This window comes from Entelurus aequoreus, linkage group LG02 (assembly GCF_033978785.1).
Source record: "Entelurus aequoreus isolate RoL-2023_Sb linkage group LG02, RoL_Eaeq_v1.1, whole genome shotgun sequence".
In the NCBI taxonomy this organism is placed as follows: Eukaryota; Metazoa; Chordata; class Actinopteri; order Syngnathiformes; family Syngnathidae; genus Entelurus; species Entelurus aequoreus.
The window spans coordinates 21,457,746-21,484,423 of NC_084732.1; the positions used below are offsets into that span (position 1 = coordinate 21,457,746).

General features: G+C 36.9%; 1 protein-coding gene across 1 annotated transcript in view; it reads left to right on the forward strand.

Moving 5' to 3' along the window:
• fto (FTO alpha-ketoglutarate dependent dioxygenase) overlaps positions 1–26,678 on the forward strand; it is a 378,930-nt gene that overhangs the window by 117,194 nt on the left and 235,058 nt on the right. Inside the window, exon 7 of the mRNA XM_062023825.1 lies at positions 8,294–8,413. Within this exon, the coding sequence (XP_061879809.1) occupies positions 8,294–8,413 (120 nt within the window). The remainder of the gene's footprint in view (positions 1–8,293; positions 8,414–26,678) is intronic.

Here is a 26,678-nt window from a genome sequence, read left to right on the forward strand (position 1 = left end):
AGCCACTAGTGCCATCTTAAGAGGGAAAAACTAGCACCGACAACTCTCTCTTTTCTGTCCGTCTGTCCGGGTCTCGGCCGTGCACAGCTGGACGCCCCAAAATGCCACAACAGCACAAAGTCCACAGCGGCCATGATGCCCGGCTTTGTGGCTGCAGGGGACGGGCGGCCATGTCGCCTGAAAGCGGTTTGTTTCCCTTCTGGCGGAAGGACAGGCAGGCAATCAGAGAGACGGAAGGGGAAGGATGTCCGATATCGGGCCTCGGCGGCTTTGTTGTGTGTTGTTTGAGCCGCGGAGATCGAAGGGGGAGTGGATATCGGGAGCATAAAGGATGGCATTTCTTTGAAGAGCGGCTTGTATGGAGCCACCGAGAGGCTGCTGAGAACTGCCGACACGGCCCGCTCCTCGCGTGTCATCCCTGCTGGGATCAGAGCGATCATCCTCTCGAACCGAGATAGTGCATAGCCTACTGAAGAACATGCAGTACTGGATGAGAGCTAGTACCTTACAATGTGCTGCCTCTCAACCAGGGATGCCCAATCGTGTTTGTTCCACCAAAGGGTGGCTTCCCAAATATAATACATATTCATATCGGCCCTTTTTAAGCTCCACAATCATCGATGGCAAGTTCAGAGGCTGCACTGTAAAAAAAAATTAATTAAATAAAAAGTTTGTTCCATTTACAGTTATACACTGTAAACAAAAAAAATGGCTGTAGATTTTACAGTAAAAAAAAAAACCTGGCAGCTCAGTCGTAAAAGTGGTACTGCTTTTTTACATTTACTGTAATGCACTGTAAAACATGTTTATTTTATTTACAACAACAAAAATCTGGGAGTCTCAATTTTACATGCAAAAATAACCGTAGTACCGTTTTATAATTTACAGTAATGCACTGTAAAAACAACACACATGGATTTTACGGTAGAACATCTGGCAGTTTAATTAATATGTTAGATCCACTATGGACTGGAATTTCACAATATTATTCTAGACCCACTCGACATCCATTGCATCCGGTCACCCCTAGAGAAGGGGGGGGGGGGGGGGGTCACCCACATCTGCGGTCCTCTCCAAGGTTTCTCATAGTCATTCTCATTGACATCCCACTGGGTTGGGAGTTTTTCCTTGCCCTTATGTGGGCTTTGAACCGAGGATGTCGTTGTGGCTTGTGCAGCCCTTTGAGACACTTGTGATTTGGGGCTATATTAATAAACATTGATTGATTGATTGATAATTGCCAGAATTTTTGTGTAAAAAATTGTCACGTTGGGGTCGCATGATTTTTTTGCAGTGGTCGATTCCCCAAGATGCAGATAGACTTTAGGAAGCAGCGTGCAGGTAAGAAAGAGGATTTTTTTTTCCAAATATCAGGCAAGAATATGAAAATACAAAAACGTGCCAATGCTACAGGAAGCTACAACAAAGCTTAGCAATAGACTAGCAAAACAAGAGCAAGAAGATAGTAATTCTAAACTGTTCATAAAGACAAATGACAACGTAAGTGTTGCGAATACGATTGCCAGGCAGGAATAAATAGCTCTCCGATTAGTGACCGGGAGCCGGTCCCGACCACTAATCAGAGGCAGGTGACGACAATCAGCACACATGGTAACAAAGAAAACAACTAAATCACGACTTAAAGAAATCTCAAAACTAAACAAAACATGATCCGGGCAACGGATCATGACAAATATAAAATTGGCGCTGTTTTTCAATTTACAGTAATGCACTGTAAAAACAACCGCAGATTTTACGGTAAAAGTTACTTTCTCAGTTGCCAGAACAGTGGTATGATTTTCCCATATACAATGATGAAGTATGACACAATTTATGTATATTTTACAGTTAAAAAACTAGCAGCTCAGTTGGCAACCATTTTACTGTCAAAACAAAAAAAACAACAATTTAACAGTCATTTGGTCTAATATGGTTTAATGCTCAAAAGATTGTAATTTTTTTCTTAAACATGTTTAACTTACTCTCTCAAGGTAAAACTTTTTACTTAAAAATATTTATGTATGTTTACGACTTTAATCTTTAAACACATTACTTTTTTCACATACATTTGTGACTTTATATCCTAAAGAAAAAGTAATCCTGCAAGATTCCTACCTTAGTCAGTAATATACGACTGTATTTTAAAGTTACAAGTTACAACTTTATTCATAAAAAAACTTAACATTGTTTATGCAAAAGTATGACTTTATCCTCCAAGTATGCTTTTTGTTATTCTAATATTACAACTTTACTCTTGAAAAATTATTTTAACTGTACTGTCATGTTCAGCTCTCTTCTTTGTAAAAATGACCCAATATTCATAAGTAACTTTTTTTTACAAAATATAATTTATTCTCTAAACATATGTTTTACTTATTATTCAGTAATCCAACTCTATTCTGTAAAAATAAAAAATGTATTACATCAAATACATATTTTTTTCTAAGAACAAAAACACATTTACAATCTTTTTCGGTGAAATACTACTTTATGATCATACTATTGCAACTTTTTTTTTTTATTTTTTTAGAAAAAGCCAACTTTTTTAATGTAAAACAGTGACCTAATCCTCTAACTGTAACTTGATATCCTAAGAATATGACATTTTTCACATAAGATTACTTCATCCTCACAATATTACAACCCTATTCGGTAAATTACTACTTCATCGTACTATTCCAGCTTTATTCTTGAAAAAGCCGACATTTTTTTATGTAAGTTTCGGACTTTGTCCTCTGAATAGTCTCCTAAGGTTATGACCTAAACAAACAAAACATGTGTTCATGGTTACGATTTTAAACAAAATGTCTGACTTTCTTCATGTAAGTTTTATCAAAAACAAAAATCTAACCTCATTTTTGTACAGTAACGATTTTGTTCCTACAAAAAATACCTATCTTTTTTTTTTTTTTTTTTTTTTACGAAATATGACTTATTTAATGTAATGTAATACAAACGTTTTATTCCTGAAAAACTACTTTGTTGTTATTTGTGTATCAACTGTATTTTCCGGACTTAGAGCGCACTAGGATATAAGCCGCACACACTAAAGTTTAGAAGAAAAACATATTTTTACATATATTAGTCGCATCGGACTATTAGCCGTAGATATATACGTTGTGAAATGAGTTGTGTACGCAGAAAGATTTTGTAAATGTTTATTTACATACCTAAATTGTTTCCGAACTGTGTCTGTAACATGGCAATAAAATGGCTGATCAAACAAAACAGAAGTCATCGTCATGGACCCATTAGAAAAAATGCTGTTGTAAGTTAATAAAACTAACACAGAAACTCGTAAACATGTTAGCATAGTAGCTAATGCTAACGACGCTAGCATCATTACATTATGATAGCATGTAACAAATATGCATAAAAACACACTACTACAGACATTACACATGGGACAATTTACTATGTTTGAATTATTGTAGTTATATTGTAAAACTTACAAACGTTGCTTGGAGTGATGAATGAATAATTCTTACAATTAGAAATGCTATGGACGGCCAAAAGACTAAACGTCATGTCGGTTGAAAAAAAAAAAGGACTCCCGATAAATGGAAGGACACTGCAGCACCTGCAGTGAGCAAATTTGTCTAAAATATTGTGCCATACTATCAACAATAAAACACCCTCTGTTTTTGCTTGTTTTTCTCATAAATGTATTTTTATTATTGCCGTTAGTAAAGAAAAATCCATTAACTAGCCGCTCTGTTTTATAAGCCACAGGGTTCAAAGTTCAGAAAAAAAGTAGTGGCTTATGGTCCGGAATTTATAGTACCGTATTTTTCGGACTATAAGTCGCAGTTTTTTTCATAGTTTGGCCGGGCTTCAGTGCGATTTTATATGTTTTTTTCCTTCTTTATTATGCATATTCGGCAGGTGCGACTTATATTCCGGTGCGACTTATACTCCGAAAAATACGGTACTTGTTTCTTTAAAAGAATAATTGTTTTACAATTATAATGCTACAAATACAACTTTGATTACAATTTATTTCTCAAAAACTGTAGTCTGAGACAACTGCAATTTCTTCTCATAATAATACTGTATCACAACTTTATTGTCGATTTTCAGTATATTTTTGTTGTTCGTTCACTGAGGCCCTCATACTTCCTTGTACCCTACTAGACTGGAATTGCATGAAAATACTGCTGAAACAAAAACGGCGAGGATGTTTTGCTTTCTACGTATGTCACAGAAGCCGTGTTGCGACTCCGCTGTGAAGCGACGCTAAACAGGGCCTGCTGTGTATGAGGCTAAAGCTCCTTTTTGGAAGAACTGTAAACAAAATAGTTCTCACAAAGGCAACAATGGCGCCGCGAGTCCCATTTGAAATGTATGCGACTCCACTTTGTGTTTTACACTTGTCAAAATGAAGCCGAGCTTGCTTTGTTCAGGCTGCGGATCACACTTTGTAGGACGGTTTGGGGGAGGGCAAGCGAGCGGCGGCGGCGTCTTCTTAGCATCTTTACGTCTTTGCGTCGGCGGCAATCGGGCGGGGGCCGCCCCGTTGACATCTGCGCTTACGCCGGCAACTTTTAGGCAAGGATGCAAACAAAGGCATGCGATGCAAGGGCACAACAAACACATACGACACCGTTGGAAACACCTGGCTATACGGGAGCGTGCGTCCTTGCAAGGATTAAATCAGCACTTCAAAAGAGTGGGAGACGAAAAAAACCAAAAAAAAACCCAGTCCCGGCGGAGGAGAGACTGTCATCTTGCAAAAGAGGCGCGGGGGGAGCGGAAGCAGGAGAGCAGGAAAGGGGGCGGAGTTTTCAGGTGAGCCAGTGGGTAAGAGTGATATTTCCTCTGTGTTGAGTTGCTGTTTGAATTCCCTCTGGGTGCTAACACATACACATTTATACGTATATATACATATGTGCATATATATATATATATATTTGTATTTTCAGAACTATAAGGCGCACTTAAAATCCTTTTTTTCAAAAATCGACAGTGTTTTATAACCCGGTGCGCCTAATGTACAGAATAATTCTGGTTTTGCTTACCGACCTCGAAGCAAGTTTTTTGGCACATGGTGTAATAAGTGTGACCAGTAGATGGCAGTCAAACTTGGATTGTATGGGATAAGAGATAGTGTAGACTGCAATATGACTCAAGTAAACGACACCAACATTTTATATGTTCCATTGAAAATATAGAACATTACACACGGCGCTCAAAAATCTATTAAAATGTTTTAGTATGACTTTAGTAAGCTATGAAGCCGCACCCCTTGGATTGTCGGAGCATTAAACATACGAGTATTATTATGGTGTGTGTATAAAGTAAGACATATTATCCGGCGTTTTGTTTCGCAATGTTATGCAAAAGCAACTTTTCTTACCTTCTGCTACCTGCTGATCTGTATTTGGGATCTGCATAAATCCTGAAAAATTCCATGCGCCCACATTTGTAGTCCGTGCCGACACCGTAGTCGATAAGCTTATTTTTTTCTATCTACTTGTTATGGGATATTCATCCTCTGCTGTTGCCATTTCTAATATAAAGTAGTGTAAAGTTCTAACTTATATCTGTCAGTAAACTCACCATGAAAGCGCTAAAACATACCGGTGTAGTGAGTTTACATTATTCACCCAAAGAACTTTAAGTTATTAGAGAATTCCGGTCGGATGGTTTTTCACGGGACACTTTTCCGGCCGTGTTGTTGTTTCCGTTATTGATTTAAGTAAAGTCTGAATGTCATTAAAAGAGTTAGCTCCATCTTTTGACACTTCTTCCACTCCCGTCCTCGCACGCTACACCGCTACAACAAAGATGACGGGGAGAAGACGCTGTCGATGGTGAGCCACGTAAATAAGACCGCCCACAAAATTGCGCATCCTGAAGCGACTGTCAGAAAGCGACTTGAAGATGATCTGTAAAACATCATCTATGCAACATTTTGACTCCCCCTCTGGCTGAGAGGTTGACTTTATGTCTAAATAAGTGCTATAGTCGCCCAATACAAGGTCCACAAACTTACATTAACATTAATCATCCAGATAATTACTTGGATAAGTTAAAGTTAAAGTACCAATGATTGTCACACACACCAAGTGTGGTGAAATTTGTCCTCTGCATTTGACCCATCCCCTTGATCACCCCCTGGGAGGTGAGGGGAGCAGTGGGCAGCAGCGGTGCCGCGCCCGGGAATCATTTTGGTGATTTAACCCCCAATTCCAACCCTTGATGCTGAGTGCCAAGCAGGGAGGTAATGGGTCCCATTTTTTTATAGTCTTTGGTATGACTCGGCCGGGGTTTGAACTCACAACCTACCGATCTCAGGGCGGACATTCTAACCACTAGGCAAGAGTAAGTATTCAATGAAAACAACTACTCAAACACAAAATAACTGGTGAGTAACTTCTGATTTATTTAGTCGTATTTTTTTAATGATACTAACACACACGACTGACGTGGGTGTGGGTGGGTGAGTGGGTGCGTGTGTCGAAGTCATGGTTCCAATACGGAAAACAATTGAATCTAGTAGATAATGTCTCATTTGCACCCCTGATGGTGAAATCTATCAAAAAGCAGGGATTTTTCTAATTGACTGTCTGTTTTAAAAGTGCTCCCCCTCTGGTCAACATATGAAATAACAAGTGTCTGTGAAAATTTTAAGTACTCCCCCTCTGGCCAACATGTAATAAGTGTGTGTAAGAAATTGAAATGCGCTCCTTTGGCCAAAATTAATTTAAAACAAATACATAAATATGTATATACACTGCAAAAACTGAAATCTAAGTAAGATTAAATATCTCAAATAAGGGTGATATTTGCTTATTTTCTGTCTGATAAGATAATTCTTCTCACTAAGCAGATTTTATGTTAGTGTTTTACTTGTTTTAAAGGTTTTGGTCCTATATTATCTCAGTAAGATATTACAGCTTGTTGCTGAGATTTGATGACCTATATTGCGTAAAACATGCTTGAAACTAGAATATCAACTGATGCAAAGCTGTGTCATCAACACTCACAAGTATAAAACTACTTTTTTAAAGTAATAATTTCTTACTTCAAGCATGAAAAAAAAAATCATGATGCCGAGCACATATGTCAAGATAATGGCACTAGCATTTACTTAATTTAAGAATATTTTTCAACATATTGAGCAAAAAGGTCTTTTTTTTTTTTTTTTTTTTCTACCAAGAAAAGTGCACTTGTTATTAGTGAGAATATACTTATTTTAAGGTATTTGGGTTCATTGAAGTTAGCTAATTTTACTTGTTTTGGAAAGTCTTGACAAGCCGAATTTTTTTGTTCTATTTGCAGATAATTTTGCTTAGTTCAAATAAAATACCCCTAATTTTTGTATTTTTTTGTTTTGTTTTTGAACTCTGACTTTTTGCAGTGTAGAGACATACTGTAATAACTTGGAGTAAATAATGAAGATTAAAAACCAATTGCAAAAAAAAAATGATAAAAGCTTATCTTTTGTATATATTACTACCCACTTTTGATGTGTTACACTTGTAATATTGTTGTTTAAATTGAACTCATCATTCATGTTGACTGGGCAGTTTGCTCCTTATCACTATTAAATTTTTTTTTTTTTTTTGCTGCTATGTTGAGCATTAATTGTACTTGTCAATAAATGACCATGTGGGCAAAGAGAGCTCCATTCTACTTCCCAATGCAGTCCAAATCATTGTTAAAGTAGAACAAATAATGTGTTATATATATATATATATATATATATATATATATATATATATATATATATATATATATATATATATGAATTAAGACATTTACGGTACCTAAACAATGTATTTAAAATTGCGTTTCCATATTTGGAACAATATTCCAATTACATTTTGGCAATACACAATACTATTCAAGCACAAGTATGATTGCACTGCATTTGATTGTTTACCCAATTTATTTCTCTCATATTAAAAAGTAATGATTTTAAAGAGCAATGAATGGGTTATTCCATTACCGGAGCTCACTATTTCATCCTGCTGCATTTAAGTTCACTGCTAATTTACCATAGCGGAGTAAATCATGTGTCACACAACAGAGGCTCGCCCCTTAAATTGTCATTACTAGATGAAATTGTCGTGATTTAATATGTCATGAGTTCACCAAGGAGTTGTTTTTCTTCTCTCCAAATTGTGTTTAATAACTCAAAACAAGATGAGCTTTTATCACAGACCAAACAAGAAGGGGAATGCGAAAATAAATCAGCCTCTAAAAGGGAATAGCTCCTGGCTTGGTCCGTAGGTTACATCACATGTTGATTGTGCGCCTGTTTACACGCGTGCTTATGTGCGTGCAGGTGGAGTTCGAGTGGCTGCGACAGTACTGGTTTCAGGGCCGGCGCTACACCCGCTTCTGCAGCTGGTGGAGCAAACCCATGGAGGATCTGGAGAAGGAGTGGAAGCTCATGGAGACCATGGTGAGCTTTGCGCATACCACAGCTGCATTTCTAAATTCCACCTTTACACTTTCAGAGAGGTGTGTGTTATTACTTTTGCTTTGCAACAATTTCCTCCATGGGTAATAATGGAAACATAATAAATAATCTCTTCAAGGGTCAAACTGTCGCCATCATAAAACATTTTATTAGCACGCTAAGTAGCTCTCATACAAATGTAAAAATAAGTTACCCCTGTTGTAATAATACTAATAATGGAAATTGAAAGTAATACTTTGGCCATAATGTCGTAATTGTGTGACCTCAGCGGACTGCTCTATTATTAAAAAAAAAAGTAAAAAAAAAAAAAGGACCTCAGTTTATGTACATTAAATATACTAAAATTAATAGTATAGGTCAATCAATATATGCTAATCCTGTGGTTGTCAAACTTTTTTCACCAGTACCACTTTAGAAAACAAGTAGCACCATAATAACCAACATTCAAACACAGTAGTGTAGTAGGCCTAAGTATTCTTTAAAAACAAGGCAAAGTGTATATAAAATGTCTAACACTGTAACATTACACACAGTTTGAACAGTAACACTGTTTGGTTATTAAAAAAACCCCACTGTAATCAAGTTATTCTTTGGCACAACACTAGATAGAGCTCGCTACTCTTACCTCAGTGTGAGAATCACTTTGCTAGTTTTATCCACAACTTAGCTTTGTGTTATATAGGTCAGTGGTCCCCAACCACCGGGCCACGGCCCGTTAGCAGTCTGTGGATCGATTGGTACCGGGCCGCACAAGAAAAAATAAAATAAAATAAATGTTTATTTTTTTATTAAATCAGCATAAAAAACAAGATACACTTACAATTAGTACACTGACCCAAAAAAACCTCCCTCCCCCATTTACACTCATTCACACTCATTCACACAAAAGGGTTGTTTCTTTCTGTTATTAATATTTCTGGTTCCTACATTATATATCAATACAGTCTGCAGCGATACGGTCCGTAAGCACACATGATTGTATTTCTTTATGACAAAAAAATAAATAAAAATAAATCCATACCCCCAAATTATAATAGACACCTCCCAGTCAACTACTAGTAACATCACTATGAGCCCGTTGACCTTCTAGAAATATAAAATGCAGTTCAGCTCGCTCGCAGTCCTGGCTTGAGGTGAAGGCTAATTCGCTTTTAGCGTAATGTTAGCTCATTTTGCGGTGTGTGTGTGTGTGTTACGGACAGCAAAGCCCTGTCTGTCTGTTATTTCACTTTACCTTTTTCTGTGTTGATTGAGCTGTGTTCTTGCAGCAAAAAAGGACATTATGTTGAAGGAAGAGTTTCTGTCTCTGATAGTTGATATAGTAATGTAACAGCTTCATTAAGCCTACATGAACTCCATAGTGTTCAGGGATGAATAGTCTCTCCTATTGCTATTGTACCATTTTTTCAGCTATAGTTACATTAATCATTAGAAATGCAACAGCCTAGTTTTGAATGGCAGGGTCCCTGCTATCACATGTTGATAACAATATAACATTTACATAATAAAAATCAACTACAGGCTTCCCAAATGCTGTATTAAATTAAGCATGATGAGTTGACTTGAAACTGTTTAGTGTTGCAATTTTTATATGTAGAAGAAAGGTTTGGTGCAAATTTAGAGAAAAAAAATGTCTTGGTGCCATTATATCTGATATCTGATTGAGTGCTAAAAACTTTGACAGACCGCCTTAAAAAACTGAATGGAATTTTAATTTTTTGTACTGAATGAGACACCCAGAATGTACATGAAAATAAAGATATTAACTATGAAAGATAAAACACTGAATATTAACAACATATGAACGTCAAACACCCTCTCGATCGACATATTTTACAATCAAGCAAAACGCAACAAAAATGCAACAAACAGTGAAATATGAAGAAAAAACCCCACGTACAATCTGATATATCACAAAGCTTTAGAACTTTGTTGTAAAAATCTCCTTCCGCGTCTGTCCCTGACACCCGCATTTCAGGCTGGCCGCTCTGGAAACACTCTGTGGAAACGTTTCCCACCCACACTGCTTGGTGCCTCGTCTGAGCTGCTGTGACGTAGATTACCATAGTAACTAATTAGATTACCTTAACTAATTAGATTACCATGGTAACCAGTAGGGCTGCGAATCTTTGGGTGTCCCACGATTCGATTCAAAATCGATTTTTTTCGATCCAACGCGATTCTTGATTCTAAAACGATATTTTCCCGATTCAAAAGGATTCTCTATTCATTCAATACATAGGATTTCAGCAGGATCTACCCCAGTCTGCTGACATGCAAGCAGAGTAGTAGATTTTTGTAAAAAGCTTTTATAATTGTAAAGGACAATGTTTTATCAACTGATTGCAATATAGTAAATTTGTTTTAACTATTAAATGAACCAAAAATATGACTTATTGTATCCTTGTGAAAATATTGGACCCAGTGTGTTGTCAAGCTTATGAGATGCGATGCAAGTGTAAGCCACTGTGACACTATTGTTCTTTTATTTTTATTTTTATAAATGTCTAATGATAATGTCAAGGAGGGATTTTTAATCACTGCTATGTTGAAATTGTAACTAATATTGATACTGTTGTTGATAATATTAATTTTTGTTTCACTACTTTTGGTTTGTTCTGTGTCATGTTTGTGTCTCCTCTCAGTTGTTGTGTTTATTGTGTAGTTGGGTCGGTTTTGGAATTGGATTGCATTGTTATGGTATTGCTGTGTATTGTTTTGTTGGATTGATTAATAAAAAAATAAAATAAATGAAAAAATAAATAAATGAATAAAAATAAAAAAATAGATTTTTTTAAAATGAGAATCTATTCTGAATCGCACAACGTGAGAATCGCGATTCGAATTCCAATCGATTTTTTTCCCACACCCCTAGTAACTAGTATATTATGCAAAAGCATTGATTCCCACCATTGAAATACTTTGTATAGTTCAAGACTTACGGCCATTTGAAAACATCACTGCACATCATAATGGCAGCTATAGTTTCTATTTTAAAAATCGGAAAAAAATATTTGGAATGTCCGGCGGGCCAGATTGAAAAGCTTAACGGCCCCCGGGCCTTAATTTGCCCAGGTCTGCCATAGGGTCAGTGATTGGCTCAATGCATACGTCAGTGCAATGATGAGTGGGGCGACTTGGACTGTTGTGCTATCTGGTAAATTTCACTTAAAAAATAAAACTAATTGTAGTGCATTCAAGTAAAAACACAACACTTTTGAAAAGAAAATTGCATTTATGTCCAAATATAAGGCTCTTTTTTTAAGTTATTCCAAATCATGCAAGCGAGCAATAACATCTGATTAATAATAATTAATCCAAATTTAAGTGTGATTAATCAGATTTTTTTTTTTTTTAAATATTCGCAAGCTGATTTTACTTTGTCATTTAATATCCCTTCTATAAATGCCCATCATGCTTTTTCTTATGCCTCCACAGGAGTGACGTAGCGCCCAATAAATGCCCCGCGGTCCAAAAGGAGGGCGGAGTGCGTTTGTGTTTAAAATGACATGATGGACTGGCGCCTTATTAAAGACGTGTCATTTGTTTAATCGCGGCCTCGCAGACATTTTATAGCGTAGAGGGACGCAGCTATTAGTCAGACAGCGACTGTAAAGGAATCACTTTGTAATGTCACACTCATAATTAAGTCTCAGCAGTGGTGTACACGTGTGCAACACACATCTTATACATGCTTTGGTCTCCAAGTGTGTGTTTGTTTAACAGGCTGATGCTCTAGAAGCAGCAGGGGGCACTCTTGTATCACTGAAGCAGCCACTCTCTCTCTCCCGGTGTTTGCAAACGTCTCTCGCCCACTGATGGAGACTCCAGGAGCTCTCAGAGTGTGTCAGTGTGCAGAGCTGAGCAGTAATCACATCTAATGCTCCAGCAGGGATAAAGACTGAGAGCACCTCCACTCTCTCTCCATGTCTTTCTCGCTCGCTGTCCGAGTGGGTGAGTGGGTGGGCGGGTGAGGGTTTTTTTTCGGGAGACAGGAGCTAAACTCATCTAGAGCTCCACCTCCAGGGGCCTTAAGATGAAGTGTGTGATTTGGACCTGCATTTAGAGAAGGGCATCAAGTGAAATGCGAGGTCTTTGTTTTGTTTTTTTTTCTTCCTGGCTTTCTCCCCTTGTGTTGTAGTGTCGCCATCTCTTTCTAACGCTGTGGAGCGGCCAAGGAAACCAGTCTGTGTGTGTCTCCATATTTGGGATTCCTCTATGCACTCAAATCGAATATAAGGAACGTTAAATATAGTAAAAAAAAAAAAAAAGAACAATTCAACAAAAAAATGAAAATAATTACAAACAATGATATCGCTTGTTATAAATAATACAAAGAAGTGTGTAAGTGTGTGTCAATATTTTGGGACCTTTCAGACAAAAAAAACCCCCATAATACAACTGTAAAATAATACCTGGAAAAATAATTTGAATAATAAGAAAATAAATTAGAAAATACTAATAATTTTGAAGAATAATACAATTTCATATAAACAGGGAAAATATATTATATTAGCGTGTGCTCAAATAATAATTTTCTTCCATGCTCCATAATCTAAATGCAATGCAAGGGATTAAAGACCAGTCTTTTTTCCAAATGTACATACATTAAATAAAATATAAATTAAATGAATACAAATACAAATATAAATATAAATGATATACAAATATAAATGAATACAAATATAAATTAAATGAATACAAAAATTGTTTTTCAAAAGCGTGGCGAAGTTGATAGAGTGGCTGTGCCAGCAATCGGAGTGTTGCTGGTTACTGGGGTTCAATTCCCACCTTCTACCTTCCTAGTCACGTCCGTTGTGTCCTTGGGCAAGACACTTCACCCTTTGCCTCTGATGGCTGCTGGTTAGCGCCTTGCATGGCAGCTCCCGCCATCAGTGTGTGAATGTGTGTGTGAATGGGTAAATGTGGAAATACTGTCAAAGCGCTTTGGGTACCTTGAAGGTAGAAAAGCGCTATACAAGTATAACCCATTTATTTATTTATTTATATAATATAAAGAAGTGTATAACTCCGAGTGTGTCGGTGTTCACATTTCTATTTTATCCATTCACGAGAATGTAAACGCCTAAATGATAGTACAAAAATATATAAAATGATATATCAACAAATATATTCTTAAATTTGAAAAAAAGTCCTCTAAATGATGGTAAATATTACTAAGAAGTGATATATAAAGAAGCGGATGAGTGTGTCTACGTTTGTGTTTCTTTCCTGGAAGGAATTGAATGAATATATTTAAAAAAATAAATGTCAATATTACAATATAATTATTATTCACACATGGATTTGTAGTGGAGATACATGCTTTTGAGAATGATGGATACATAATAGTGTACTTTTTTTGTCTCGGCTATTCTGTGAATTTATTTCGTAGTAGTTTTTATTGATGGGGGAAAAAAAAACATTACATTTGCAGGCGCTCACAAATGTAATAATTCACCGGTGATGAAAGACAACATTTATTGCTCTGGCAAGCGATATTTACATTCCCCTGTTCGGCGACCTCTCGATACGCTGATGAAAAGCACTTCATGCATGTGACTTATAGATTTGGTGCTATGCTGAGGGGGGCTGTGGTTGTCGTTTCTCTTCTTGCTTTATTTTAAATACATATACATTACTTTATTAGACCGACTATTTCTATTTATTTAGAATTGCCTGATACTGTCTGTGGATTTCATACAAACACCTCAGACGAAATGTTGTATACAGAAAAAAAATGCATACATTATCATATTTTATGTAATAAAAACCTCTAAGGTGTTCAACATAATTTTTCCAGTAGGAAATCATGGAAATTAAAATAGTCCGTTCTTACACAACATTTTCATAAAGAGGACATTTTCATGAAGAGGAAGAATATCAACCAATGTAGTAAAATGTAATGATTATTATTTTGAAATATATTATTTGGATTAGTATTAGTTATTTTTGATTGTTAATGACATATATTATTAGATATTACTCTAATTTGCTTGGTCAGCTTGAACACAGCTATGTTGATGTTTTGTTCAGATAGCTTAGCAATCAACCAATATTGGTATGAACATCGTTAATGCACACAATATAGCAATATCTCTACTACAAAAAATAAATAAATAAATAAAAGCACGTCATATTTAGTTATTAAATAAAAACATATTAACTAGGAAAAAAACAACTATTTGTCATGTTTTGTATAATCACTAATACATGGAGGTCTACAAAAAAGAAAAAAAAAAGTTACATAGCAGGGGTGGCCATTTTTGACCTGCAGTTAATTACTATTAATGAGAAATATTATTAGATGTTGCACTAATTTTCTTGGTCAGCTATAACACAAAGCTTTGTTGATGTTTTGTTCAGATATTGTAGTAATATAATTGTATACTGGTATTAACTTCTTTGATGCACTAAATCATTAAATACATAAATAAAATACAAAAGGCAGACCTCGAAACACTCTAAAAAAAAAAAAAAAAAAAAAAAAAAAAAAAAAAAAAAAAAAAAGTCTTATATATTTTGTTCATATTTAAAAATTCAATAAAATGATAGTAATTCAACAAAATAACTAATATTCGTAATGTTTTTGATTACACATTTACTAAAAAGACATATATAAAACACAGAAAACTTGGCATTTTTAATGCATAAGATACATCAACAAATACAACAAAAACATTAGTTCTCTACTAAAAAAAAAGAAAACAATATTTTTGAAATAGTAAAAAAAAAAGAAAACAACTATTTGTCATGTTTTAGATAAACACTACTACTGTATATGTATATTTACAAAAACACAAAAAAAATATGTTACAAGTGCGGATAAGACACACGCACACACACACACACACACACACACACACCACACAGTATGTTCAATTGTTGCTTTGTATTTTGTTGATAAATTCAGCTTGGTCCCCACATGGGTTGCGTTTGTTATAACGTTTGGACTACGACGGCGCTGTGCTCCCCCTGTTTTATGGCTACTGCCTCTCCCTGGGGCAAACTGAAGCCTGTTGTCATGCAAATGCATCTCCTTCCATCTGAATGACACTCTGATAAAAAAAAAAAAAAAAACTAAACAAAAAAAAAACATAAATAAATAAGCCAAACAAAAGCTTGCAACCTCATGAATTCATTTTGTCGGAAACAACCAGGCGGGCTACTGAAATGTGAGGGTGTGTGTACGTAAGGTAAATGTGCTTCTCCCTGCGCGTTAACGTAAAGGTTCCCCACTCCCTTGTGATCCAAGCGTCCACGTCGACCCGCTTGCCTGCTTCCCTGAGGAGTGGGGCTATCACGGCCATCGCACAATAGTGACATTTCCTTTAACTAGCAACAATGATTCGCTTTCTATTCCAAAGTGACTGACAAAAGGCGGGCGGAAGAGAGGCTGGGCTTTATGCAGAATATTTTAAACACCGATGTTTTTATCCGTGGAGGGAGGGAGTGTCGGCAGCGAGCGACGATCGACCCCCTTCTTCCTGTTGTGCACGCCATTGATGTTAATGTATGCACTCGGCGTGACTTTAATTGATTTAGCAGCTTCTCGCTCGCACACTACAGCTTCGTCCCCCCCCCTTCCCTAATTTGTCACTTTTTCCCCGACTTCTGTGGGCTGCGCGTCTCCCGACTTCAAAAAGGCGGCAGCGGTAGAAGCAGCGGCGACGGCGAAATCTCTTTGCATCCGTCCGCCATCTCCCATTCCCGCTCCGCCGTCCCGACGTCTCGCTTGACAGCAGCCTTGTTAGACGAGGCTCTTATCAAGGAAATTAATCTACTTTCATAATAATAAACGGGATCCACTGCAGCCGCGGTACACTTGTATACATCAAGATGTAACAAACAGGAAGTGGTACCGGGGGCCATGTCTCGCGCTTCTCCGTTCACCCAGCCTGTCAGTCCCTGTTTCCCTCAGTTTGGTCACACCTATATGTCTTCTTTTCTCCGTGGTGTAAAAGGAAGCTGTTCCGCGTTCACTTTTAATAAGAAAAGGCGGGTCTCTGCTTCAGGGTAGATACACCGTCACTCATCGCCGGGTTATTTCGGGTCACGGTGGAAGCTTCAAAGTGGTGCAATCGTTTGTGTTGTTAAAGAGTACAAGTGTGATGATAACCGTAGAACCTGTAATGGCCCTTACTATGACAGTCTAGGTCAGGTGTATCCAAGCGTTTTGTTGGCACGCAACCTATTGTCGAAATAAAAATAAGACAAAAACAACAATAGAAATATAAGAAAAATAAGCACAAGTATGTAATATAATGAGAAAAAGCTGAAATTGTGTTTAGTAATAACTAGGGCTGTGAATCTCTTGGGCACCACATGATTCGATTCGATTCTTGAGGGTAACGGTTTTTTATTTATTCGCACAATATAAACAGTACCAAAGGTAACATTGTAAAAAACAACATAGAGACAAGAAATGAGTAATGAGAAATACGTAATAAGAAATAAATGCAGGTGAGAAAAGAAACCCAAAATGGCTTATGCAAGGTTCTCACCTAAAGCAGTAAATTAACAAACACAAATTAAACATAGTATGTAAAAAATAAGATAACAAGTACCGTATTTTTTGGATTGTAAGTCGCTCCGGAGTATAAGTCGCACCGGCCGAAAATGCATAATACAGAAGGACAAAACATATATACAGTAAGTCACACTAGAGTATAAGTCGCATTTTTTGGGGAAATGTATTTAATAAAATCCAACACCAAGAATAGACATTTGAAATGCAATTTAAAATAAATAAAGAATAGTGAACAACAGGCTGAATAAGTGCACGTTATATGACGCATAAAATCAGTTTTTATAAGTTACTGCCAATGTCGAAATGATCAATTTTCATAGGTACGAAAGTAGCAGGTAGCATCTTTTTTTTCACAATGCACTTCTGCCATGACCCGCCCCCGCCAAAGTTTTATTGGTTGACGTGTGTGTGTGTGTGAGACGATTGCTGATATACGCCTAGTCTCTTACGTGAATGAGATAAATAATATTATTTGATATTTTACGGTAATGTGTTAATAATTTCACACATAAGTCGCTCCTGAGTATAAATCGCACCCCCGGCCAAACTATGAAAAAAACTGTGATTTATAATCCGAAAAATACGGTAGTCTACCTTGTGTGGATTTAGTCTAAGTGTGGGTGGGTGGGTGGGTGGTTGTGTGTGTGTGTGTGTGTTCTTGTATTTCTACCCTTCTTGAGATATCAACAAGGAAAAGTACCTTCCATATGAGGACCGGTGAACAAGTTAGGACCAAAATCATGGTTCCAATACGGAAAACCATTGCATCTAATAGAGAATGTCTCATTTGCACCCCTGGTGGTGAAGAGTATCAAAGTGAGGGTGGTCCCAAAAAGGAGGGATTTTTCAAATTGACTGTCTCTTTTAAAAGTGCTCCCCCTCTGGTCAACATATGAAATAAGTGTGTGTAAGAAATTGAAAAATAAAATAAATGTGTGTAGAGACTTACTGTAATAACTTGAAGTACATAATGAAGATTAAAAACCAACTAAAAAATAAAAAAATAACTAAAAGCAGTCTTTTTAACTTTTTTCTTATAAAATTGGGAACAATTTCTCATTCTTTCTGTTTCTGAAATATTGCAATATTTTCTCATAAAATTATTACTTTTTTTATATAACATGAATACTTTAATGTAAAATGGTGACATTTGTCAAGTAAAATTCTGACTTGTCACAATATTGCCAGTTTTTTCGTTGTCCTTGTAAAATAGTGACATTTTTTGAGTAAAATTATGACTTTTGCCATAATTTTGCCATGTACAATTGTGATTATTAATATATTGCCAAAATGTTAACGTTTTCTTATAAAATTGTGACTTGTCGAGGAAATTTAGGAATCTTTCATTAAATTGCCAAAATGTCAAGCTTTTCTTGTAAAATTGCGACTGTTGAGTAAAATTCCAACTTGTATCATAATATTGCACAAATGTTCAATTTTTCTTGTAAAATTGACTTGCGTTGAGTAAAATTACGACTTTTATTATAATACTGCCAAAATCCTACGTTTTTCTTGTGAAATTCCAACTAATTTTTCACATCAAGCTTTTTTATATTTGCATAGTATGTTTATATTATTAGTGTTGTAAATATAAATCTTTATATATCTAGAAAGGGTGGTCCTAAAGAGGTAGGCATTTTTCGGAGGTCTCCAGAAGGTAAGAAATACAAGAATGTGCGTGTGAGGAAGTATAGGTCTACATTATAAGGTAGGAACAGATGGAGAATGTTGATTTGTCAGGCTGGCCCTTAATCTATGTTTAAAGTTAGTGAGTGAAAATGAGGAGTTTGCAATACATAGGTGATTATTCCAGAGTAAAGGACCTCTGTGTTGATTCGAAACTAATTGCAAAATCAATACTTTTTGAATAACATCGGATGCCGGTTCTATTGATTAAATACATTCCTCCATAAAGTAAATAGCTCTGATCAATTTCTGTATCACTTAAAAAAAAAAAAAAAAAAAAAAATGGTTTTGTTCAATAAAATGCTTTCAAAACATTTAATAAAGTCAAATAAAAATTAGGTAACAAGGGAAGTATCCAATATTTCGTAAATCTGAATTTTTTAAATTGAATAAGATTCGTTAGAATTGCGGTTAATCTGAAAATCGATTTTTTTCACACCCCTAGTAGTACCTAATAATAATACACTTTGAGCCCAATCTACTAAAGGTTTGCGTGTTCTAAAACACGTGCAAACGTATTAGCACATGCAAAGCTGATTGACTAAGCTTCTGAGCAGATGCTTGCGTTTCTTCAATGAGCAGAATAAGGAGCCCAATACATTTACTGTCTTCGTGAATATGCAGATTATATGCCGATGGCCAGAACGCCCACAACACTAGGAGTCGTAGATACAATAATAAGAACCGTAAAGCCGCTAATTTTTTCATACGTTTTGGACCCTGCGGTTTATAAAAAAAAAAGTGTGGCTAATTTATGGATTTTTCTTCGCTGACGGCCATATTGCAAACAGTTTTGTATACAAAACGAGCAATGTTATTGTTTGTGTTGTTGTTTGTGCTATAGCGCTATCTTTTGGACAAGTTTGCTAACTGCATGGGCTGCAGTTTTGCATTGCCCTTCTGTCTAGACTGAGCTTTCAACCGGAAGTAGAAGTGCCGTTCATAGTGTGTTTACTCGTTTGAATTCTTTATCACTCCAAGCAACATTTGTAATGAACTAAAACCGTTTATATCTACTAAACCCATGTGTGATGTCTGTAGGAGTGGTTTCATGCATATTTGTACATGCTATCGGAATGTAATCAAGCTGGCGTCGTTAGCGTTCAGTGATAACATTTGTAAACATGATAACATGTTTACAAATGTCTTTGTTAGTATTATTACTCACAATGGCATTCTTTTTGTATTGTTTCAGTTTCGTAAACACACCAAGACGTCACTATGGATTTATTGAGTCTTTTTAGCTGATTAGAGAGCTAGCTTCCGCAATGAGTGTGTCCATGATGATGAATTCTGTTTTGTTTGATCAGCCGTTTTACTGCCCTATTACAGGCACCGTTTTGGAAACAATTAACATATACTGTATATCTGCGGCTAATAGTCCGATGCGGCTAATATATAAAAACCTATTTTTTCCTCTAAAATGTTGTCAATCAATCAATCGATCAATGTTTACTTGTATAGCCCTAAATCACGAGTGTCTCAAAGGGCTGCACAAGCCAAAACGACATCCTCTGCTCAGATCTCAGTTGTGGGTGCAGCTTTTATGCCAGTGCACTCTATTGTCCGGGGGGGAAAAAAGATTCAGCAAGCACAATGTGACAAACACTCCACATGCCTTAAAATTCTCACAAAGCTCTCCAAAACATGTCTAAACAAACCTTAATACAAGTCACAATCCCATGAATAGTGTTTTGTCGAAATTTGGTAATCACCTATAAATGACTCACAAGCTCGTGTCAAATTAGGGTGTATTTGGTTAAAGAAAACAATCAAAAGGTCGGTGTAATGGGTGCCAGCCATTCCCATACGCCTTAAATGGGGACTGCATTTTTTTTTCCAAATTGTGCCTATCAATTACAATTGCTATACTATGTTTCATCATCATCATTTCTTTTTATTCCTTTCATGAAAATGCATATATATAAGCCATGTACAGTTGACACTTTCATTGTTTTTTTGTTTCTTATACATTTCCATGATCAGAAAGGAGCAGATGGAAGAATACTATTATATTTATCTGCCCCCTTTTTAACACAAGTACACACATCTTTCTCTTGTATGTTCTTTCTAAATAGTAAAAAACTGCTTGTACAAGGTGACTAACAATGCAGGTATAAGGGATTTGTCTATTCCGCCTATAAAGTGCTCTAAAAACATGAAACAACTACCAACAACGTTCCTTTTACGTGGCGTGCATATTAACAAAACATTATTGTAAGAGCTAACACAGAGGAACTACTTTTCTGGCATCGTGACACATTACCTTGCGCACATTGCTACTCCAACCACTATCTAGTTACTAGCTAGTTTGAGCTGCTATAAATGGTTACGACCATCTACAAAATAAACAACGGTTTCTACATTATGTTGTATTTGAGTTAGATAAAGTTAATGCTAGGTTGTAAATCATGCATCTCGCCTGCATAATAGAAAGGTTGTGGTCAACTTTGGAAATCCATGCTCTCTGCAAATGGAATGTAGTATTAAGCCACCACAGCATAGCAGGGAATCTTTTTTTTAATCTGAGTGAGTATCATTCTGAATTTAGTAGCTCAAGGAGAGCACAAAAGCTGAAAGATACAACCATCCCATCAGTCGGCGTCCCAGTGAGAGCAAACATTGTAAGTCATTGTTTAATTATGTTCATATTTAAAACATTTATCAAAAGATAGCACTCCAAGGCTCTCACAAAGTCTGCCATTTGTGGTAGCAAACACAAAGTGCTCCTTATGTTGTTACCATTAATTTCACAGAGCGCCTAGCAACAACTGCTAGGCGACCTCTTACTATCAGTTTTTCACTATTTAGATCACACATAAAAGGAAAATACGTGGGTTTTTGTCTCACATAAGCATTGGAAATGATGGGCATAATTGCAAAAAAAAAGTTTCTTCTTTTAAGGGTAGCAACTTTGGCTTTTAGCTTATTGTCTAGCGCTTAGGACTGTCAATGTGTGCATGATGACGTTGCTTGGATGGCAACATATGTTGCTCCAAAACCTGTATGTACCTTTTAGCATTAATGGTGCCTTCACAGATGTGTAAGTTACCCATGCCTTGGGCACTAATACACCCCCATACCATCACAGATGGTATGGCGGCCAACGCTGCTGCCCACTGCTCCCCTCACCTCCCAGGGGGTGAACAAGGGGATGGGTCAAATGCAGAGGACACATTTCACCACACTTAGTGTGTGTGTGACAATCATTGGTACTTTAACTTTAACTTTAACAGATGCTGGCTTTTGAACTTTGCACCTATAACAGTCCGAATGGTTCTTTTCCTCTTTGTTCCGGAGGACACGACGTCCACAGTTTCCAAGAACATTTTTAAAAGTGGACTCGTCAGACCACAAAACACTTTGCATCAGTCCATCTTAGATGGGCTCGAGCCCAGCAAAGCCAACATCGTTTCTGGGTGTTTTCTGGGTGTTGTTGATAAATGGCTTTCACTTTGCATATTAGAGTTTTAACTTGCACTTACAGATGTAGCGACCAACTGTAGTTACTGACAGTGGTTTTCTGAAGTGTTCCTGAGTCCATGTGGTGATATCCTTTACACACTGATGTTGGTTTTTGATGCAGTACTGCCTGAGGGGTCACGGGGCTTAGCCGCTTACGTGCAGTGATTTCTCCAGATTCTCTGAACCTTTTGATGGTATTACGGACTGTAGATGGTGAAATCCCTAAATTCCTTGCAATAGCTCGTTGAGAAATGTTGTTCTTAAACTGTTCGACAATTTGCTCACGCATTTGTTCACAAAGTGGTGACCCTCCGTCCATCCTTGTTTGTGAATGACTGAGCATTTCATTGAAGCTGCTTTTATACCCAATCATGGCACCCATCTCTTCCCAATGAGCCTGTTCACTTGTGGGATGTTCCAAATAAGTGTTTGATGAGCATTCCTCAACGTTCTCAGTTTTTTTGGCCACTTGTGCCAGCTTTTTTTAAACATGTTGCAGGCATCGAATTCCAAATGAGCAAATAATTGCAAAAAATAACAAAGTTTTCCAGTTCGGATGTTAAGTATCTTGTCTTTGCAGTCTATTCAACTGAATATACCGGTAGGTTGAAAAGGATTTGTAAATCATTGTATTCTGTTTTTATTTACGAATTACACCACGTGCCAACTTCACTGGTTTTGGGTTTTGAAGCGAATCCATAGGTGTCATTTTTCGCATAGCTGTATACCTTACGGAGATATTGTCCTGCCGTTCAACACAAACCATATATGCCTTTATCGCTGATTTACGGACGACGAAAAACATATACATTAGATTCAAGAACGGATCACGTTTGACTTTTGAGGGTTCCACTGTTGGTAGGTCTCACATGGAGATGGGAGAATGTTAGGTGAGGGCGGGGGTATTGGGGGTGGTCAATGTAAATGTTATTGCAGGGTGCGCTCATTTGATCAAAGTCCTGGAAAAGGTTAAGCGAATCCAATCTGGTTTTTGTATGGCAGAGTGGAGACACAAGCCCCAGAATGGATTATCATCTTGGAGTATATGCTGTGGAAGGAAGGAGGGGCGGGGGCTCGGACGGACAGTTTACCCCCTGCCCGTAATACGTTTAGACAGCAATTGGCCTTAATAACCTTTATTGACTCCAGCGGGTCAGTGCCAAGAATCTAATTATCAAAGTGTATCAATTTCATTGGAGTTTGGAGTTCACTCGCCTCCAAATAATTATTTTAAGGTCGAGTCGGGGGGCAATTAATCCCCCTCTCCATTTATTTAAAGGCTTTGTAAAACATTATAAATGCTGCGGTTTGGGTTGTGTGGCCCGTCATAAATAATTTGAGCATGCAATCGTATTATTTCTTGTTTTTTTCCCCATGTTTATTGGAGTGCTGGGAAAGAGGCATATGTCAAAAAAGTGTAGCAGATGTTTACCGGCACTCATTTTTCTTTCTTTTTCTTTCTTTTTTTTTTGCAGTTGACATGCACCCATTAACTTTAAATCATAAATTATTACAGTTATTGCCATCTTTTATAATGTAGCCGGGGGCGTTTATTTACCTAACTGCAGAGTTCCAGGCATTTATTACAGGAGAGTGTGACTGGAGGTATTTAATGTCAATATTTATTTAGTAAATAAATAGATAATTACTTACTTACTAATATTTGAATTATTTTTTTATTAGATTTTATCACTGGGCAGGTGCTTATTTCATTATTAAATCAAAATAAATAATTCCTTTATCTTTTTTTGTTTTACAATTAATTACAGGTAAGGTGTTTATTAGAGACAATGCTTTTATCTGTGCAGTTGTATGTTTAATAATAGTAGTAGTAATAATAATCGATAAGATTAAAGTCCAGAAGGCGTTTATTTACCTAACTGCAGAGGTGTTTATATTATTTCAATTAAAAAAAAAATCCTCTAATATCTATTACAATTTATTACAGGTATGGTAATTATTAGAGATGGGATCTCTATCTGTACACATTAATGGTTATTAATAGTATTAGTAATATTACTAATGATGATAAATAAATAACTAATTCATCTAATATCTAATTTTTACAATTCATTACAGGTACTGTGAGGCGTTTATTACAGACGAGGCCTTTATCTGTACCAATTTTCAATGAGAAACAGGTCTGGACTACAGGCAGGCCAGTCTAGTACCCGCACTCTTTTACTATGAAGCCACACTGTTGTAACACGTGGCTTGGCATTGTTTTGCTGAAATAAGCAGGGGCGTCCATGATAACATTGCTTGGATGGCAACGTATGTTGCTCCAAAACCTGTATGTACCTTTTAGCATTAATGGTGCCTTCATAGATGTGTAAGTTACCCATGCTCTGGGCACTAATACACCCCTATTCCATCACAGATGCTGATTTTTTAACTTTGCGCCTATAACAATCCGGATGGTTCTTTTCCTCTTTGTTCCAGAGGACACGATGTCCACAGTTTCCAAAAAAAAAATTGAAATGTGGACTCGTCAGACCACTCTTTGCATCAGTCCATCTTAGATGAGCTTGGGCCCAGCAAAGCCGGCGGCGTTTCTGAGTGTTGTTGATAAATGGCTTTGGCTTTGCATAGTAGTTTTAACTTGCACTTACAGATGTAGCGACCAACTGTAGCTACTGGCAGTGGTTTTCTGAAGTGTTCCTGAGCCCATGTGGTGATATCCTTTACACACTTATGTCTGTTTTTGATGCAGTGCCGCCTGAGGGATCGAAAGTCACAGGCATTCAGCCTGGTTTTCAGCCTAGCAGTGATTTCTCCTGATTCTCTAAACCTTTTGATGATATTACAGACCGTAGATTGTGAAATCCCTAAATTCCTTGCAATAGCTCGTTGAGAAATGTTGTTCTTAAACTGTTGGACAATTTGTTCACGCATTTGTTCACAAAGTGGTGACACTCGCCCCATCCTTGTTTGTGAATGACTGAGCATTTCATGGAAGCTGCTTTTATACCCAATCATGGCACCAAACTGTTTCTAATTAGCCTGTTCGTCTGTGGGATTTTCCAAATAAGTGTTTGATGAGCATTCCTCCACTTTCTTAGTCTTTTTTTGTCACTTGTGCCAGCTTTTGAAACATGTTGCAGGCATTCAAATTCCAAATGAGCTAATATTTGCAAAACATAAGGTTTTCCAGTTTGAACGTTAAGTATTTTGTCTTTGCAGTCTATTCAATTGAATGTAGGTTGAAAAGGATTTGCAAATCATTGTGTTCTGTTTTTATTTACGATTTACACAACATACCTACTTCACTGGTTTTGAGTTTTGTAATTCCAGGAGATGTCTGTTTTATGTTTGTTTGATAAAATAAAAGATTTAAATATTCAGCTTTGCAATTTAGCAGGGCATTTATAAGCAATGAGGCCTTTATCCGAACAAATGCATATTTAAAAACATGATTATTAATAATATTATAATGGCTAGGGGGCATTGTTTAATGAACTGATAATATGCGTTTTAGGCATTTATTACAGGGAAGGCATGGGGGCCTTTATTTTTTACACTTTTTTGGGGTGATATTATTACACTCTCACGCTTAAATCGAATGTGAACTGTTATGTTATTTGAGCAATATTGGTTGCATGCAGGCTTACCCATATACTGTCTTCCATTTGTTTGGCCACAATTTTCTTTCATCGCCCGATTTAGACGAAGCTAGGAAATACATTTCGCCATTATTTTTGCTATTATTCATTGAAATAGGAATGCACACCGCCAATGATGCCCGTTAGAGCAGCTGTTTGGGAATCTAGAATGAAAAGGAAGCAAGGAAGAAGGGGAAAAAAGGGGATGAAATGGTAGGTATTTGCCATTCCCTTTGAAGTCCCCATTCAACAGCTGCATTTTTGCCTGGTAGTGTTTGGCGTAAACGCTTTAAACCCCTTTGGAGAATATTTCACGGGCTGATACGGCAGCGGTGCAGGTGCTCAGAGCGAGCACTCGCGTTACCTGGAGCCAATGCGCCGCCAACCCACCCCCCGTCGGGCTTTTTGTACGCTCGTCGTGAATGGAAATGTCAGAGCAGTTTGTGTCTCCTGTACGTGCCACGCTCGTTGTAAGATGAAAATAGGAAAAGAAAAGAGCTAGCTCAATCTTTTACACTGTCACATGCTGTATACATCCCGATTAATGAGCTATATGATACGGAAGGATGGATATCTCCCCGATGCATTAATAACACCGTGGGATAAAAACATGACAGCGGTAGCATATTTAGCTTTTAAATTACATTGACAATAGTTTGTGCCTGCATGTGTGCGTAGTACTGACAAACATGAGTACACACATGCGAATGTTGCCATGATCTGCAAAAGGGTTGTTATTTAAGGGTTATCGTTAGTTCAAATTATTTCTATCACCATACAATTCTATAGCATGTCTACCTGGTCCCTTAGCACATCCAAAATAAGAAAATAATTGCATTTTTCTTTAAATAGTAGCCTTGCAGCGAGTGAAGGTGTTCCTTAGAAGGCCTACAAATGCATTTTATGATACCGTAGATATTTTGTGTATTTTTTTCTTTTACAAATAAATACATACCAAATATAT